This window comes from Arvicanthis niloticus, chromosome 29, assembly GCF_011762505.2.
Source record: "Arvicanthis niloticus isolate mArvNil1 chromosome 29, mArvNil1.pat.X, whole genome shotgun sequence".
In the NCBI taxonomy this organism is placed as follows: domain Eukaryota; kingdom Metazoa; phylum Chordata; class Mammalia; order Rodentia; family Muridae; genus Arvicanthis; species Arvicanthis niloticus.
Window position 1 is genome coordinate 13,514,369 of NC_133437.1, and position 18,063 is coordinate 13,532,431.

The 18,063-nt window shown below is 38.1% G+C and overlaps 1 protein-coding gene across 3 annotated transcripts in view; it reads left to right on the plus strand.

The window, feature by feature from the left end:
* Positions 1-2,320: 2,320 nt before the first annotated feature.
* The window catches only part of Edil3 (EGF like and discoidin domains 3), a 441,307-nt gene continuing 425,564 nt past the window's right edge, over positions 2,321-18,063 (plus strand). Inside the window, exon 1 of one of the 3 annotated variants that reach the window (XM_076927109.1) lies at positions 2,321-3,035. In XM_076927109.1, the coding sequence (XP_076783224.1) occupies positions 2,969-3,035 (67 nt within the window). In that variant the 5' untranslated portion in view covers positions 2,321-2,968. The remainder of the gene's footprint in view (positions 3,036-18,063) is intronic. The other 2 variants (XM_076927108.1, XM_076927110.1) reach the window with 2 other exon arrangements.

Sequence of the window (18,063 nt, forward strand, 5' to 3'; positions counted from 1 at the left end):
TAGGCACAGATTTGGAGAAGCTGTAAAACCATAGGGTGAATCATATGTGATTAGTAAAGGTCCCTTAGCACTTTATGTTCAGGAAAAAAATCGCAGCAGCGTTTTGTCCTTTTACCCTTTCTTTCTTTGTTTTCCAGACGTTTTCCATATTCCACCTGGGAAAGGGATGCATATATGAACACAGCCTTGTATACGTCTACCAATGGTGAAATGAACTCTACAAACATAATTGACAGTAAGGCTTATTTGTAGATGGTCATTATCAATAAGCAGGAAAAAAGAAGCCACATTGGGCAGGTGCTGTTGTGTTTAAGATTTTATACCACCTTTTGATAGAGAATAAAACTTAAGGGTACAGAGGTACTAAATTGGCAACACCTTTCAAAAGTGGTATAACACTTGCTAAACAGTGCCATTTATAGTTATCACCTCACTTGTTTGGGCATAGATTATGTATTTTCATGTGGCTTTATGCCTACCTGAGTATTAAAAAACAAAAACAAAAACGAACAAAGAACCCTTTTTTTGTAAAAAGGAAAATGTTTTAATAGTCTACATTTTGACAAACAATACTAACATCTTGACATGCTGCGTAACATTACATATTACTAGTAAAGTTGAAATTGTAAATAAAATAAAACAAACAGGATTTTTTAATCCCATTGTCTCCTGTTGGTTATCTCATCATGCAGTGCAGATTCAGGTTCTGAATTTAGGATTTGCCACAATCCTTTAGAAAGAATTCCTGAAAGGTGACTTGTCATTTCCCAAGTTAGAGAAGGTCTTTGTAAAGCACATGTCATAGCATGAGTACAAGTTCAGAGTTAAGTTGTAGTGACACACAAGGAAGCAACATTGTAAACAATGCTATCCTGATCCAACAGGGCTGCGTTTAAGCATAAAAGTACAAGGAAGTGATTCATTTTATTTCTTTACATTTCAAATGTTATCCTCCTTCCCAGTTTCCCCTCCGAAAACTACCATCCCCCATCCCTATCTCCCCTGCTTCTATGAGGGGGGTCTCCCACCCACTTCTGCCTCACCTCCCCAACCCTCGCATTCCTCTATACTGGGGCATAGAGCCTTCACAGGACGAAGGACACCCCTCCCACAGGTGGCAGATAGGGCCATCCTCTGTCACATATGCAGCTGGAGCCATGAGTCCCTCCATGTGTACTCTTTGGTTGATTGTTTAGTCCCTGGGATGTCTGGGGTGGGGGCTCTGGTTGGTTTTAAAAACATGTATTGTCACCCTTTCACTCAGCATGAGAAACATGGCTTTTTGTGGTTGGTGTTTGGCCCATAGTACACATTACCTCTCTCTAGCCTTCCTTTGGTTCTATTTCTCAATTGTTTTCCATCTCCTTCCACCCTTGATTTTACTCCAAAGACCAGAGAGATAGTACAAGATGAGATTCCAAGGACGTGAGGAAGAAATGAAGTTTCATGTTTCATGTTTCTCTAGTTCCGAGAGTGACTGTTTTCTTCATCTATTCACTTTGTCTATGCATGTGTTCATGTCCTGCTATCTCCGCTCCTAATGGGGACTCCGGGAGAGCAGAGAACCCGGATTCATTTTGGTACTTTGTACCACAGGAATTGAATCTACAGTAAGCAATCATTCTAACTGAAAAAACAGAGGAGAAAGCACAATTGTAAGCCAGAGGCTGTATTTTCAGTTCAATCACTTTCAGTGCAAAATAAGCCCATTTGTTTTAGTTTTGGTGAGGAGCAGCGAAATTTGATCCACCTGAGTGATGTGTCAAGAATCTGCTCTTGCCTCTGTTTTTCTAAGACTTCTCTCATGTGAAACAGATGTCCTGCTTACATGCCTCCTACTTGCTCTTGCCCTTTCCTCACTAGGAGGAGCTGAGCCCACAACCTTCCTCTTCAGTCCTGAGCAAACTGATTTGCAGACAGAACAACAGAGCAGCAGCCTATCTTGCTTGTTTAGAGTCTAGCTCCTGACTAAATCGTGACTCCGGAGAAACTGGAAGACTTCTTTTAGCAGTGTTGGGTCTCACCAAGCTTGAAGCTCCTAGAGCCACTTTGTGCAATCTCTTAACTTCTTTTCCTGGCACTCCTGAAGTTCAGTGGACTCCTTTGTACACTTAACTATAAAACCAATCCTGGGATCAACACTTGGAGACATCTATAGTTTCCCTCTAACCTTAGAGTTTGCATCCTGAGTAGAGAAGGTGTGGAACTTAGACTGTGGCAGGTATCAGGCAGGGTGTGGCTGCGGCTGTCTCCCTTTCTCTTCCAGCAGAAGGAGCCACCTTCCAAAGCTGGGGGTTGGGGGTGAGATGTGGGGGAGATGTGGGGAGAGAGAGAGAGAGAGAGAGAGAGAGAGAGAGAGAGAGAGAGAGAGAGAGAGAGAGAGAGAGAGAGAGATTGGAGAAGGCAATAAGAAGAGGGAGGGTAGGGGGGCGGGCGCCGGGGAGCCCAAAACCAGCCTGCTAGGCTCAGTCTCACACGCGCGCCGCCACTGTTTGTACACAGTGCGCTCCTGGCCTCAGGCTCGCTCCCCTCCAGCTCACGCTTCATTGTTCTCCAAGTCAGAAGCCCCGCAGCCGCGGCGGCAGCAGCGTGAGCCATAGTCACTGCTGGCCGCTTTGCCTGCGGTGCGCGCACGGAAATCGGGGAGCCAGGAACCCAGGGAGCCCGCGCTCCGCCCGCTGTGCCTCTGCTAGGACCCACTCGTAGCCCCAGCCTCTCTCAAGCGCACCCACCTCCGCGTACCCCAGCGCCGGCGAAGCTGGGGCGAGGGGGGAGTCACCCTTTCTCTAGGGCCATCACTCTTTATCGCCCTTCCCAAGAATTTGTTTGAGGAAGAGCTGCGGGAGGAAGACGTCCTCTTGAATCTCTGACAGGGCGGGGTTTACTGCTGTCCTGCAGGGCCACCTCGTCTACAGTGCCCTCCGCTACGACCCCGAACCAGCCCGGGTCACCTCCGGGAGAAGGGATCATGAAGCACTTGGTAGCAGCCTGGCTTTTGGTTGGACTCAGCCTCGGTGTGCCCCAGTTCGGCAAAGGTGAGGTGGCTGGGCAGGGGTCCCTGGATGAGGGACGGGCGGGGAGCACCTTTGGAAACCCCGCTCAAGGGGCCACAGTGGGTCCTCGGTGCGTGCACGGCGTGAGGAGCGCTTCGGAGGAGACGATGCTCCCTGGATACCCTGCCAAAGTGCTAGCAAAGTCCGAGTGGAGTGCCCCAGGCTGATCCAGGGAAGAGGGTGTGATCTAGAAAATAAGAAGGTTGAGGGGTGTGAAGGGGTTGTGTTCCTGGGCTTTCTTTGCCACTGATTCCCTGCGCGACCCCTGACTAGCAAATATCAATGTTGTTGGCCGATGACAGGATGACAGTGGACAGTGCTGTGATAGAGACCTGACAGAGCTAAGTGTGCCGGGGCCGTCATCTAGTTGGTGCTAGAACAGCCTAGATAAACACCGGGCGGTGAGCTGGATGCCGTGCTCTGGTGCAGGGTGGGGACTAAGGGGTCTTTCAACCTGGACCTGATATTGAGAGTTTCTGCTCCCGATGAGAAAGAGAGAGGTCTACTAAGTCGTTAGCTTTCTCCCCAACCCTCCTCTTGGGCTCGTGACTTCAATTACAACAGCTCAAACAACTATCCTCTCCTCTAACCCCAGGGGACCAGAGCATTTTGTACACTCCCTCTGGGTAAGACCTTAACTCTTGGTAATAGATGGCTGTGATGTGCAAACCAACCTTCAAGCGCCCCTGGCCCAGGAGCCAAAAAGTTGTTCAGGCTGGTCTACCTGCTCTTTCACGGTTTACATGTAAATAGGAAATGAGCATACAAAACAAAACATTAAAAAAATACAGGATTACAGTGAGTTTCCTGCTGAGTTGTTTGGGTGACTTTCAGATCCTCTAAGAGATTAGGCTTTGTCAATGTAAAACCTTGTCAGAAACCTTTGTCTGCATACCAGCAGGTACTGAATTGGAGCCAGGAAGTCAAAGAGAGAGAAGAAAGGGGTATCAAGCTATTGGGTGGCTGTGCCCTTTCTGCGTTTGTGAACGCAGAAGGCCCTTCTGAGAGATATGTTCTAGAATCCTCCACAGACAGCAGTGAATGGAGAGCTGAATAAGCTACAAGGGTTTGACACGCTGTGGCTCTAGAAGTATTTGGAATAAAAAAATGCGTTGACTCGAATCCATTTGAGATCAGACTAGGCATTGCATGGATACTCTATACTACACATATGCACCACCTACGTATGCGCTTCAGAGGATGGGCTGTTAGGAGACTATCCTCCAGAAACCTGTGTTGCAGCCAGATGCCATCTCTTTGGGACTCGAAGTGGTGGGCAGTTCAGGTCTTCTCAGCTCCCCAGGATATGACTGCTTTTTCCCAGGGGTGTAGGTGTGAGTGTGGGATCTGTTTTTGCTTCTGTTTTCCAAACCTGCTTTGATAGCTGCCTCATAGAGGCAGCCACTCCAGTGAAGGTTAGCATATGGAAATGTTTTCGGAGTGGGTCCCCTAGTCTCCAGTGGTAAGGAAAAGAACGCGCTTCCAAAGCGGATATTTCCCGTTTCTTTTATTTCTTGTCTGGATTCCTTCTGCACTTTGATGCCTTAGCTGGAAGGGAACTGTAAGAACCACAGGCACTCCCCTCTCCTCCTATCCCCGCCTCCGTTCCCACCCCAAATAGGAACACACACATTCACTCGCGTGCCCGCGCCCGCCCGCGCGCGCGCGCGCATACACACACACACACACACACACACACTTAGATGCGCGCGAGGACATATACACGCACACACACATGGTCATGGGTGCACTCAGTAACTCTGCCAGGAAGTGACCCTTATCAAAGGTGACTGGAATGCTAGAGGACCTAGTTAGTGATTGTGCTTGCCAGAAGACTTCTAGTTGCTAGAGCCTGGGGGAAAAAAGAAGAAGAAGAAGAAAAATAAAATTGCCCTGAGCTCTTAAAGATGCCCACGCTGAGGCTTCTATGCCACCAGTCAAGTGGACTGTGGAACTGTTGCCCGGGCTTTTTGTTGTGATCCTCTAGACAAAGCTCTGGAAGCCTACCCCCCTCCATTCTTCAGATTGATCCTTTGTAAGCCACCCGGTGGGTGGAGGGCGGCAGCTTCTGGGAAAAAAAAAAAAGAAAAAAAAAAAAACCGTTTTGCATTAGCTTTTTCTGTTAAACTTGTTCCTCCCTAATTTTCCCCTCCCGGACCTCGGACCTCTACAGACAGCAGAACTGAGCTTGCCTGATAGTTCAAACAATTAAACTTTGGGAGAACTTACTAAAGCTAGTGTTAACATGAAATTTTACTCTTTTTTCATACCCCTCCCCCATCATATATCTTTAATTTATCAAATGTCTTAGAGAAATTTGTGTTTTCCTTTGTGTGGATTCCCATTTACAGGCACTCGTGCCTGGAATTTGATAATGATAGGTATGGCCACTTATTGGCCCCGTCTTTATTTTTAAAATTAAACCAATGGATCAGTCAGATTGAATATTTTATTAACTCCTAAATTATTCATCGTTGTGTATTGCTTTAAAAAAATCCAATAACATGCATACAGTTGCAGCAAACACGTGGCATCTTATGCAATCTGTCCCTTTGCCTGCAGTTTGTGCCTGGAGTCTTTAAGCAAACGGCATTATCTAAAAATGTCTAGATGTGCTCTAAATGCTATGAATCATTGGCATTTGAATTCCCATCTTTTAATCAATGGAGATCTTAGTTAATTCTACATGAGAAGAAATTAATACCTGAAGAATCTCACTCCAGATGCCGCTATGCTTCAGTGATTGCATAGTGAAGTTTAAGCTGAAATAACCGGTTTCTATGGGGATTTTATTATTGCACTTTTGGGCCGTCATTACCTAATTTGCATAACCATTAACTTTACACTTTAAGAAATAACTGGTAACATCAGATTCAAGGTGAAACATTTTAAATTAATTTAAAAATATTATACTGAAGGTAATAGTTAAGTGGACATAAAGTACCTTGCTAGGAGAATTTGAAACCAGTGTGAAGTCTGTGCTGTGCCAGGCAACACCATGATACAGCACAGCTTTCCCAATGGTGCTGAGAAAGTTCTCATTCTATCTTAAACGTTCCCTTAAAACTGAATCTATTTTGTCTAGAAATTTGTATTACTTGTGGTGAATATTTACAATCAAAAAATGGAAAAGTAAAATGGAATAGAATATACTATTTTCTTTGATCTTAAACTTACAAAGATTTCCCAAATAATTCCTTAAGTTAAAAACATTTGTATTTTCATTACATATTTTAAGGTGAATGTCCATATAATGTTAATATCTAGGTTTTAAGATGATAATTTTAATATAATTGACTCATCTGTCTAAGTTATGAATTTTTTACTAATCATTAAAAGCAATATACATGAATAAAGTATACATGGTTGTCATAAAAGAGGAAGGATACTCAGAGAAAAGAGCAAGTATACCACTACAAAACCAAAAGCTTTAGTGCCTACACTACTCCAAACTCTTCCATTTCCTTACCAGCTATTCTGATAATATTGTTAATTGGGTAATTTATTCATGAGATCCATCTTTTAAATGGATGCTAATACTGGCATGAACTGTATATGCAATCACTTGTGTACATTTATAAGCCTCTGGGGTTTTCTAAAGCCAATGAGAGTGGTGCTGATGTTGTGTACTGCACACACTTGCAGGTGTGATAGCTTTGAGTATGATTTATGATATAACAATTTCGTCAAATCCTTGCCCCCCCCCAAAATGGTAAAGGCTTCTGAGCTCAGTCAATCCAGAAGCTAATTGTGAGTGGACAGTTATAGGAAAAAAAAGTTGGAGAGAGAAGAGGGAATGGGAGACAGATGTGGTTATATTCAAATCTCAAAAACTCAAATAATAATAATAATGATAAAATGTCAAAATAGGTATGACAAATATGCAATTAGTAATAAAACTTCTATGATAGAAATCAATTTACTTATTTTACTAGCTAAATAGTTTGAATTGCTGATCACTTAAGAAAAACTATAAGCCCAGTCATGCTATCCTTACTATTGAGTTCTTAGCTGTGATTGTCTTTTGCTTTATCACAGTTAGGGAAAAAAAGTGATATCTTTCCTAATCTAAGTAAATTAATTTATGAAAAAAATCAAATGAATGCTGCTGTGAATTGTTAAAAGGTTTTACATGGTTACTACAGATGCTAGAGACCATCACTTAATTGTTCTTGAACAAGTATGAATCAAAACCTTTGCTTTCACAGTTGTAGAAGGAAAAAGACTAGGATCCACTGCGCCCTCACCAGCAGGTGTCAGAATAATCAGTGGAGATATTTTAAAGATCTCTGAAAGAAGCAAAAGAGGTAAATAAGAAATGCTAGTCGGCAAATCTACATAGAATACGTTTTACTACCTATGGAACTAATGATATCACCCATCAGTCCCTGAAGACAGAAGGGGTACATTGTCAGGATGGACAGCTTTTACTGTAGAAATTTAACTTTGAGTCACAGATGCCACAAATAAGAGTCACACATTTTGGGGAGCCCATTACTTTTTTCAAGGTGTTCATTAGAGTCTTCCAAGGAAGTAGACATACAGTCTCGGTTTTGTAGTGGGCAAACAATTATTACTGGCATTCCTAGCGTTATTTCTAAATTTCTTCTTCACACCCAATCTAAGTAGTTATTCATTCTATTATACAAATTTACATGCATTTACACATTTGGCATTCACACATGTGTATCTCTGTACACATCTATTGTGTGGAAAGTCATGAGTCCCTACCTATTATCTATAGTAATATTTTTATAGACCTTGCATGTTTCTAACTAATAAAAATAATATGACCAAAGGAGACTAAATGCATCCTAGATTCTCTTTATCCATTTCAGGAAATTATTAATATATATATATATATATATATATATATATATATATATATATATATACATAATGTACATATATACCTATTTAAGTTACTGAAAATCACTTTTAGTTTATCTTTATCAAACTTTTGTTCCCTTTCAGTTGATCCAGCCCTTAAATATGTATTTTAGATTCACCAGTGTACTCTTGCTCAAGTTTTTATGTGAGCATTGACAGGCTAAATGGCCTATTTCAGTGACATTCTTTCTATGTAAAAGTTTCTTCCAGTTAAAAAGGAAATCTCCTGTTCTGTCTCTCCCATTTTATATTTTTCTTCTCCCTCCCACTTCTTTGTTGGGTAGTAACTAGGAAACAGCATCCAGGATAAAATCAATTTGACATTCTGTCATCATTATTAAAAGACTGAAAATTTACAAAATACTGAGAATTTGTCATTTTTTCCTCTTGGAAAGAGAAAAATAGAAAAAGAGAACATAATGCCCCTTTTCCCAATCCCTGTGATTTAAAAGGATCCCAGCTGAAGAACAAGTCAATGGTTTTATTCCTTACTTTGATCACATGCTCTGCATGAAAATATCCACTGGGCAGGGATACATGTGCCTCTAACAACGCGGACCTGGCTTGCCTCACACTTTCATCCATGTGACACAGAGAGGAACATAGAAAGCATAAATGACAAAATGATGAGAAACTCATGACCACCTGATGTAGATTTCACATTTGGAATTTATATATTAAGCTTTAAAAATCTATTTACCTTGACCTCCAAATTCTGTCTATAAACTACATTCTGAAACTGAGAAATATGAAGCAATAGTTCAGACTCAATTTGAGCAATGAAGTATGCCAGCTGTTATAAGAAAGCAGAAATTGTATGTAAGACAGTAATATTATACAATGAAAAAAAAAAAAAACCCAGGAAAATGCAGTGATGTGGTAAGAGGACTGAGTAAAATAAAGCCATTAACCTGTGAATGTTTATCATACTAATTGATGCAAATATTTGTCATATCTCTAGAATAGGACCTAATTGCAGCATGTTCACAATTTGGAAATACAAAAATATAGAAGTGTTTGTCTATATTAATAAGAAAATATTTTGTTCAATGTGTATAGCTCAGAAATCTGCTTTATTGTGAAGGGGTTAAAAATCTGAAAAATGTACTTATTTGGCTACTGTATTTTTTTAACTCTGCCATAGAAATGCTGTTTTGTAAATTTTCCCCTAGAATAATCAACTGGAGGTAATACCAAACAATTTAGTTATACAGGAAAGGAGTCCGTCTCCAAATTCAGATAAGATGGCCTGCAACAGTTTACAAGAAAATATAGTGGTGTATTCTGTTTAAATGTGTGTTAATGCAGTGATAGTGATGGGTCGGGTTTGTCCAACAGAGATTTCTGGTGCATCAGTGAGCAGGGAGGATTTAACCGCAAGGATATCAGTGAAGCTTCTTACACACTAAAGCACTTCAGAATGGGATTGTTACTGCACCGAAAGACTGACTTCCTTACTGTTCCTCTTTTCTAAAACAGATCTGTATCACGATGACTGATTGCTTACTTATTCATAAGTAGGAAGGCCACGGCTTAATCTCTGGTTACATGATGCCACGCTTAAGTTGGAGGCAATCTGTAAATGGGGTTAGGCTACTCTGCAGTCCTTAAGGTTTCTGCTTCGCATTTGACAAAGTGGTTTATTTTTAGAATGAAACATAATCCTTTAAATCCTTTCCTGGACTGAGCTCACAGTGACTGTTTAGGTTTTGCTCATACTGGAGATTATGAGGTCAGCTGTGGTAAAGTGGGCTCCTGACATGTGAGCAAGGAAATCCAGAACAGCCAAGTGGAAATATTGGATTATAGAACAATTTTTTAAACTATAGGGACCGATCCCTTTTGTAATTAATCATCATTTTTGTAGTTTGTGTATGTCTGTCAGTCACAAATATGTGATAATCCTTTCTCAACACAAGATGCTTCAGTTTTTTTATTTGTTTTTATTATTATTATTATTATTATCATTATTATTTGTTTTTTTGAGACAGGGTTTCTCTGTGTAGTCCTGGCTGTCCTGGAACTCACTCTGTAGACCAGGCTGGCCTCGAACTCAGAAATCCGCCTGCCTCTGCCTCCCAAGTGCTGGGATTAAAGGCGTGCGCCACCACTGCCCGGCAATGCTCCAGTTTTAATAACATTATTTTCTTGTGTGTGTGTGTGTGTGTGTGTGTATAATTTTATACATGTCTATTATTTGTATAGCTTAACTCATATAAACACCAAATTTCTTGGAATGTTTTATGCCAGCTCACCATTTACATGCTTTAATATTTATTTTCCAAATTCTTGTTTAACACTGATGCAGTTATTGTCTCCATGATTTAGTATAGTATAGGTGAAACAACAAAACAAAGCAACAGTAACCAAAACACCAAAATGGGTTCTTTTAATTAGATGGAGTTCTCATCATAACCATAGCCACATCACTGTTTTTAAAGAGTAAGTGGACAGTTGGCTTTTGTTCTTAATCATTTAAATCAATATATTTTTTCATGGATTTTTTATTTTTCCTACATTTGTAGGTGAGCTATGTATGTTTTTGGTGCCCAGAGAGGCCAGAAGATGTGTCAGATTCCCTAGGACTAAGTCACAGAAGATTGTAAGTCATCTCATGGGTTCTAGAAACTGACCCTGGAGCCTCTGCAAGGGTTCTTACCTGTCAAGATATCTGTCTCTCCATCCTCATAAGTGCATATTTTAAGTAGCAGTGTCTTCATACACACACACACACACACACACACACACACACACATACACACACACACGTATATACATTCATATATACGTGTGTGTTATTATATAAGTGTGTGTGTGTGTGTGTGTGTGTGTGTGTGTGTGTGAAAGATAGGTACAGAAAATTTAAAATCTGTGTTACTTGCTTTTCTTTATAACTATTTCTATGTTTTAGAATGGACCTTCTATGAAAGCACTTTTTAACCCTTTTGGCAAAAAGAGCACTGATGCAAATATACTATTAAGTCACAGAATATAAACTGCATTTTATGTTTGTTATACATCTTCAGCTAAAATAAATGTCACTACTAAACAATAGCTTCCTTTATTACATACATTGTTCTGATGGTCTTTGTATCTGAAAATTTTCCTACAAAGCTAAGCTTTTACAGTCACAGTCTTATTTCTTATTTTTGCCTCTTTTCATAGGAAGGCTGCCACCATAACAGCATAAGCATCTTTATAAACAAGAAGAGTCATTTACTCAGAGAGATGTGAGGCAGGGTAAATAAGTCTAGAAGATGCATTCTGCACATTGCACTGTGATGGGTACCAGTTCTGAATCTCATAACTCAACAATGCAGGTGCTGGTGGACCATTTAACAAATGAATAATAAAACAGATACAAAGATAACTACCATGACCACAGAGTGACTAAGTTAGATTGTAGTATATAACATGAAGAAAGAAGAAGAAAAAAATAATATATACGGGCATGAGGAAGGAGTGAATGCAGGTTACTGACGCGATTTATGAAAAACAACATAAATCTAGTTTTTATATTTCTAACTCTGCCACAGATATTTTGCTTTGGTGATGGGTAAGTGAATAAAATACACTTGATACTGTAAGCATACAATGGGAATTCACGCTTCCATTTTATGGCAATTATAATTATATATGCATTTATTAAGTTTTATAGAATTTGAGTCTAATAACTTGTATATTTGATGCTTTTATTTACTTGCAATTTTCTTATAGTTTATTTTAAAAACTCCAAAAAACAATTAGAGCAAATTTGAACTCTGCCCTCCTCACTCCCAATTGATATTGTTTGGAAATAAGTCGTGCACTGTGTGCATCAAGGTATTATACATATTTTATTATTTGTAAAAATACATATATCTTACCCAACAACAAGTCAACATATAATTATTTTAGAAGACAAATTTATACTTGGGAAAACAATTTGAAATATTAAGTAATTCTACAATTTGAAAATAACTTTTAAAAATTTTAATAACTTAAATTTGAAATAGAAAACAGGGATAAAGCTCTTTCTACACACAGAAATAAATGTGTATTTTTATTTAGTCTGAAAGAGTTGATGATGTGGTGTTTTTTTTGTTTGTTTTTGTTTTTGTTTTTCACATTGGGAATGGCAGGGAGAAAAGAAGCACTTAGGACATGGTTGGAAATACAGATTTTTCACCAAATCTTTCCTTTCAATTTTATTCTAGCATGATATTTTATGATTGTTTTCTAGGATTCTGCCACTCCTCTGTATAATTCCAGTGCTATTGAGCATAATGCATAGGGATATCAATTTCAACTGCATAACACACTACAAGGAGATATTAAAAGACAAAGTGGTTTTTATTTTTGCCACTTTAACCAGCATATTTAACGTGCCACAAATAAGTCGGTGACATATGGATATCTCTAGCACTCTCATTTGTTTCTGTACAACCTATTTAAAAGGTAAACTTAATGGCCAAGTAGTGTGGCTGATGACTGTAATCATACATTGAGGAGGAAGCAGCAGGGTCACAAAGGCAAGGACAGTCTGAATTACACAGTATGAAGCCCAGTAAACTAGAACTGGGGAGATAGCTCAGTGGTTAAGAGCACTGGGTGCTCCCCAGAAGACTCAAAAACTGACTACCCATGGGCTTATAGGAGCTGTAATAATCTGTATATATTCTGTATATATAATCTGTAACTCCAGTTTCAGGTGTTCAACACCCTCTTCTGGCTTCTGTGGACAACACCTGGGCCCATTTTTTTTTTTTTTTTTTTTTTTTTTTTTAAATCACCACCACCAACAAGACAACTAAAGCCTTACTTAGGAAGGTTAGTGACATGACAAAGCCCTGAATTCTTTCCCCAGCATTATGTGAACAAAGCCAAACAGGCACAAATACTATGAAACCACACCAACCTCACAGTTTCTTTCTGGTTTAATTGAGTTTATTATTTACTCCAAATATTTTTAAGAATTTTAAAATCAAATAAAATTGAACTATATTTAAAAGTAATGGAAGTCATATGATCTAATGTATAGACCATCTTATTCTTTTCTCTGTGCGAGTATACAGTATTTGAGTTTAAATGGGCCTTAGAAGATATGGATAAAGAAAATAATCTAATTTTAAACAAGGCAACCAGAGATTTTAAAGCTCCAATGTCCTGGATTCCACAGACTTAAAAGAGTGTGAACTTGAACCTACTGTGCGGACTCTTCCTGCTCACTGCTGCCTCAGAAAAGTGCTCCAGGTAGTCATAAGTTCTCTTTGGTCCTCAGTTTTTTTAAATGAGGAGATGGCAAGAGGTTGGCTGGTGTTTGCAATAGTTCTTAATATCTTCTTATAACATCGTCACCTTTTCCCTATTAGAGAGAACCAATGACTCTGAAGACCTCCTTCAATTCCCAGCATCCATGGTTGCCATCACTATGTTTTAGGTGACATCTAGTAACATCCAGTCAGTAGAATTGCAACTGTTAAGTGAAATCACTAACTTACAGGCACTTTAAATATTTCAGCCTCTGTCTCTCTGTCTCTGTCTCTGTCTCTGTCTCTCTCTCTCTCTCTCTCTCTCACACACACACATTTACACACACAGACAGACACACACACATACACACACACACACACACACACACATACACACACACACACTTCATGCCTTTTAATTCCCAGTTTCTGTAGTTCCACTGACCTCACTTGTCATCAGTACAATACAGTACAATAATCTTCACTCAGACTTTGTTCCCTACCTGGTCTTTGTACTTAGTCACCTCAAGAGTAAACACATTGTTTTGAAATTTCTCCATTGATTGAGTTGCCCAGATAACTTTATCATCTTTGCATCATTTAACTATTAATAAAATTATTTTCAAAGTTCTGTTCTTATCTGTAGCTAATTAGTGCTTAGGTATTTACAAGAGACTGTAAAATCCACATTCCAGAAGTCAGAATAAGGCTGAGGTTGAATTGGGCTCCAGAGAGAAATAAAAGAGAAAAGTAAGAAGTGATTAACTAGGAATATAGAGGCATTGTAGGAAATACAACATGAGCATAATTTTGCCAATAACAAATTTTGGAATATAACCATGGGGCTAACCAGAAGAAAGATAGAAGGCAAAATGGGGAAAAAGGAGTCAAGACAGTAAATAGTCAATTATCAAAAAAGTCACCTATGAGGGTATTAAAGCCAAAATAAAGGCATGATGAGAGATAGTGGAAAGGTTGAGAGAGGAGGAGAAGTGTATGTGGGGATGTGGTAGACATCATGAAAACACTATGTAGACACACTGAGAGTAAAGATGAATGATGTAAGTTTCAACTCATTGGCTTTTAGCATGGAAGGAAGCAGAACATTCTGGAAATGACAAGGGTAAACAGAAAAATACCACTTCAAATATAAGATTTATATGAGAAGAAATATTATACAGTTGAGAGCATGGAAGGGTAATAGTGTCTTGGAAGAGAATTGATTTATTAACCTGGTGTATCTATTTCTCTTTCCCATAGTTCTTAGTCTACATATTTTCCATGTTAAACTTAGACCAGTTGCCATATCCCATAGAGAGGTTCTATGTGTTTATACAAAACAGTTTTTCTAACTCTTACAGGAATCTAAAGAATTATTTACACAGCAAGATAAGACTGTACACTGAGAGCAGGATAGTTTAATAGCATCAAATATAGGGCTGGTAGATTAACATGCAGGAATCGTTTCACTGTAATATAGTTAAAGAAATGCTTCAAATCCACAGAAGTATCTCTTCTAAATTTAGTGCTCTGCTGGGGGCAGAAGGAGAGTTCTGCAGTTCTCTGACCCACTTTCGAGATGCTGAGATGGGGCTCTATGTCTTTTGAGGTCAGCACTTAGTAGTTACAGAGAATGCTTTATCTGATGGGTGGCCCTCATTCTTGGTCATTTTAGATCATTTGTTTAAATTGTTCATACAAAAAACTATTAACATAACTTCCACCCCTTTAAAGAATTTGTTACACATTGTATAGAAAGATTTTATCCTCAAATTTACATGTCTCAAATATTTGTAAAGCACAGTGTTTCTTCTTTAGTCTCTGGCATGCTGGAATTTGACATATTTTTTTTCCTTTCTTTGGTCCTCCTAAGCCATTGCTTAGCTCATCTTAGTTGTTTCATTGGGACCCATCTCATTAGCCTACAGATTTATTCAAAAGCTTCTGATTTTCAACAGAACATTTTACACATCATAAAAAAGTAACAAACAAAGCAACAGCAAAATTGAAACTGTTAAGTAAAATTAAAATAAAAGTAAGTATATAAGATATAATTATGAAAAAAACCTGTGCTTTACCGCTGCATTTTCTAGGAAGAGTGCATGACTAGAATTTTGTGTTAGGAAAAATTGAACAAATAGCATACTAAATATTTACTCTCATGTACTATTATTCATTTTTTAAAAAATTTAAAACTGAGAGTAAATATTTAGTATGCAGCGGTAAAGCACAGGCTTTTTTCATAATTATATCTTATATACTTAGTTTTATTTTAATTTTACTTAACAGTTTCAATTTTGGTATTGCTTTGTTTGTTACTTTTTTATGATGTGTACTCACCTGACATAGATGCTGGAATACTGAGCTTTATTTCCAAAAGATGTCAACAGGTTATTTGTTACATTTTTATCATGCATGTATATTTACATGCATATGTACACAGGTATACAGATTCTTACTGTTAACATTCAATTTCATATTTATTCTTTTGAGATCTTATTTGTATATAATTTTATCTGCTTCTATACCTATACCTGGCTGTCTACCGTGTTCTCTGCTATATTTATTTTCCAGAACATTATTCAGTTGAAATTGCATAGTCACAGAGTATTGCTAATAAATTGTCTTTTCTAAAGAATCTGTGCTCTAACTGAGACATGCATACATACCTACATACCTACATACATACATACAGACAGACAGACAGAAAGACAGACAGACACATACACACAAATGTTTTATACTTCACCAATATTTTCAAATAGTCTATACCATAAAATTTTACCTAATCACTTTTAAATTTACTTAATATATTTTGTTCTGTGTTCTGTAAGCTTAAAGAAGACAAAATACTTCTATATTACTGTAAGAATGTAAATCCCCTATTCTTGTTTTTTTTAGCAGTACACAGTTTCTATTTGATCTAGATTTTTATGTTTCTAATTTATTAACTTTTTTTTCAAAATAGATTTGTCTTCCATCTTTATCTAACTGAAGAGAATAATTATGATTGTATATGGAGAAACAGAGAACTTCAAATGTAATTATCTGGCTAGGGTGGTTAAAGTATGTACAACTAAATTAAAATAACTAGGGGCATTTTTAACTGTTCCATAGAGCCTACAGGTAGTCCTTTCATCTGCTATTTTCAGTGCCCTGGCGACCAATGCCTTAAAATGCACCAGCAATCACTTTTCTGTGTCCACCACGTCTCTTCCTCCCCCAGCCCATGCCCTCACACCTGCTGAACCAAAAAGTCCCTGGCTGAGAACAACAGATAGCACCTGGAAGCTGTGTCTGTCCAGGATCTAAGAACATTGGAAACAACTTTGTTTAGAGTTAGTTGTGTGTGTAATGGCAATCTGGATGTCACTGCAAGTACTGTCTGCTTCCTTAGGAAACTATACTCCTACTGTTTTTAAATGTTCCTGTGGTTCTGAAATGATATATGTACTGTGACCTCAATAATTGTGTGATTTCCACACTAAGCTTAAAATTGTAAAAGCAAATTTCTTTCTAGAGAGGTCTATACAGGGTAAAAATAGAGTATTTGTTTTTTCAAATGATTAGAAACCTTAGAAAGTTTCTTTCATATTTTTTTAAATTGGAGAACAAAATTAATTTTTTACTCTTATTTTCTTAAAGTTTTATTACTTTTGAATGCACAGCAATTATATGGTAATTACAATAAAACTATTTTATGGTGGCATTTGATGGCATTCTGCAGAAACCTTAAATATTTCTAAATAATATGTTTGCCATGCAGATTATTGTTTCTCTTTTATGTTGATAAACTACATACAACATAGAATATTATGTTAATGTACTTTAGGCATATTATAAACTCCATCTTCATTACTAACTTCAACTTCTAAAGATAATTTATATAAAAATCAAGTAATGCCTTTCCAACTCCCTTCCCCTATTCTATCCTCAAGTCATCACAGTTTCTTTTCTCTAGCTCTAACTTTTTTAAAATAATTTTTCATACAACATGTTCTGATCATGGTTACCCTGCCTGGTCCATTCCAAATTCTCATAATTTCCATACACTTCCAACTCCAAGCTGTCTTTCTCACTGTCCTTTAGAAAATAAATGGGTAATAAAAGAAAACAGAATAAACAAAACAACAGAAACAAACACAAATTCAGGAGAAACATGTAAACATATACAAACACACACACTAAAAACAAAAAGAAAAAAATGTAATATTTAAGAAAAAGTGAACGTTTAAAAAAAGAAAAACCCAAACAAAACGTAAGAAAAACAAACTAATTAACTAAGCTCCAAATAACCAAGTTCATTTTTTTGTTGACCATCCAATACTGTTGGGCATGCACCTGATCTTAATCATGGGTATTTCTTTTTTGGTGGAAACTAATTTTTCCTTTGTTAATGGTTGACACTTGGAGACACCTTCTGGGGTCCCCTGAGACCTGAGGAAAGGGGTTTGATGAAGGCATCCCATTTATGACTAACGGTTCCAAGGTCATTTGTTCTCAGCACTTTGCTCAGTTCTCATTTCCCACATATGGAACTCTTCTCTGATGTTGGCTGAGTGAGACACTGACAGGATTCTCATCTGGGTGTGGCTAATAGGTTCCCAGGGAGAGAGTGTTTCTAGGTAAACAACTAACACAAAGGAACAGGAATGGGCTAAAGTGGGGTCTGCATAAGTTCACTGGAGTGAGGAAATCCGAAAGAACTATGAGAGTCCTTAGGGAATCTCAACCACATCTATGGGTTTTACTGCTCTTAAATGGTAAGTAAAATCATATCACAATATGATATCATATCACACAGTATTTGTACTCTTTTTACAAGTTGTTTACTTAGTGTAATACTGTCAATGCACATCCATGCTGTATATTTGTTTGTTAGCTTTATA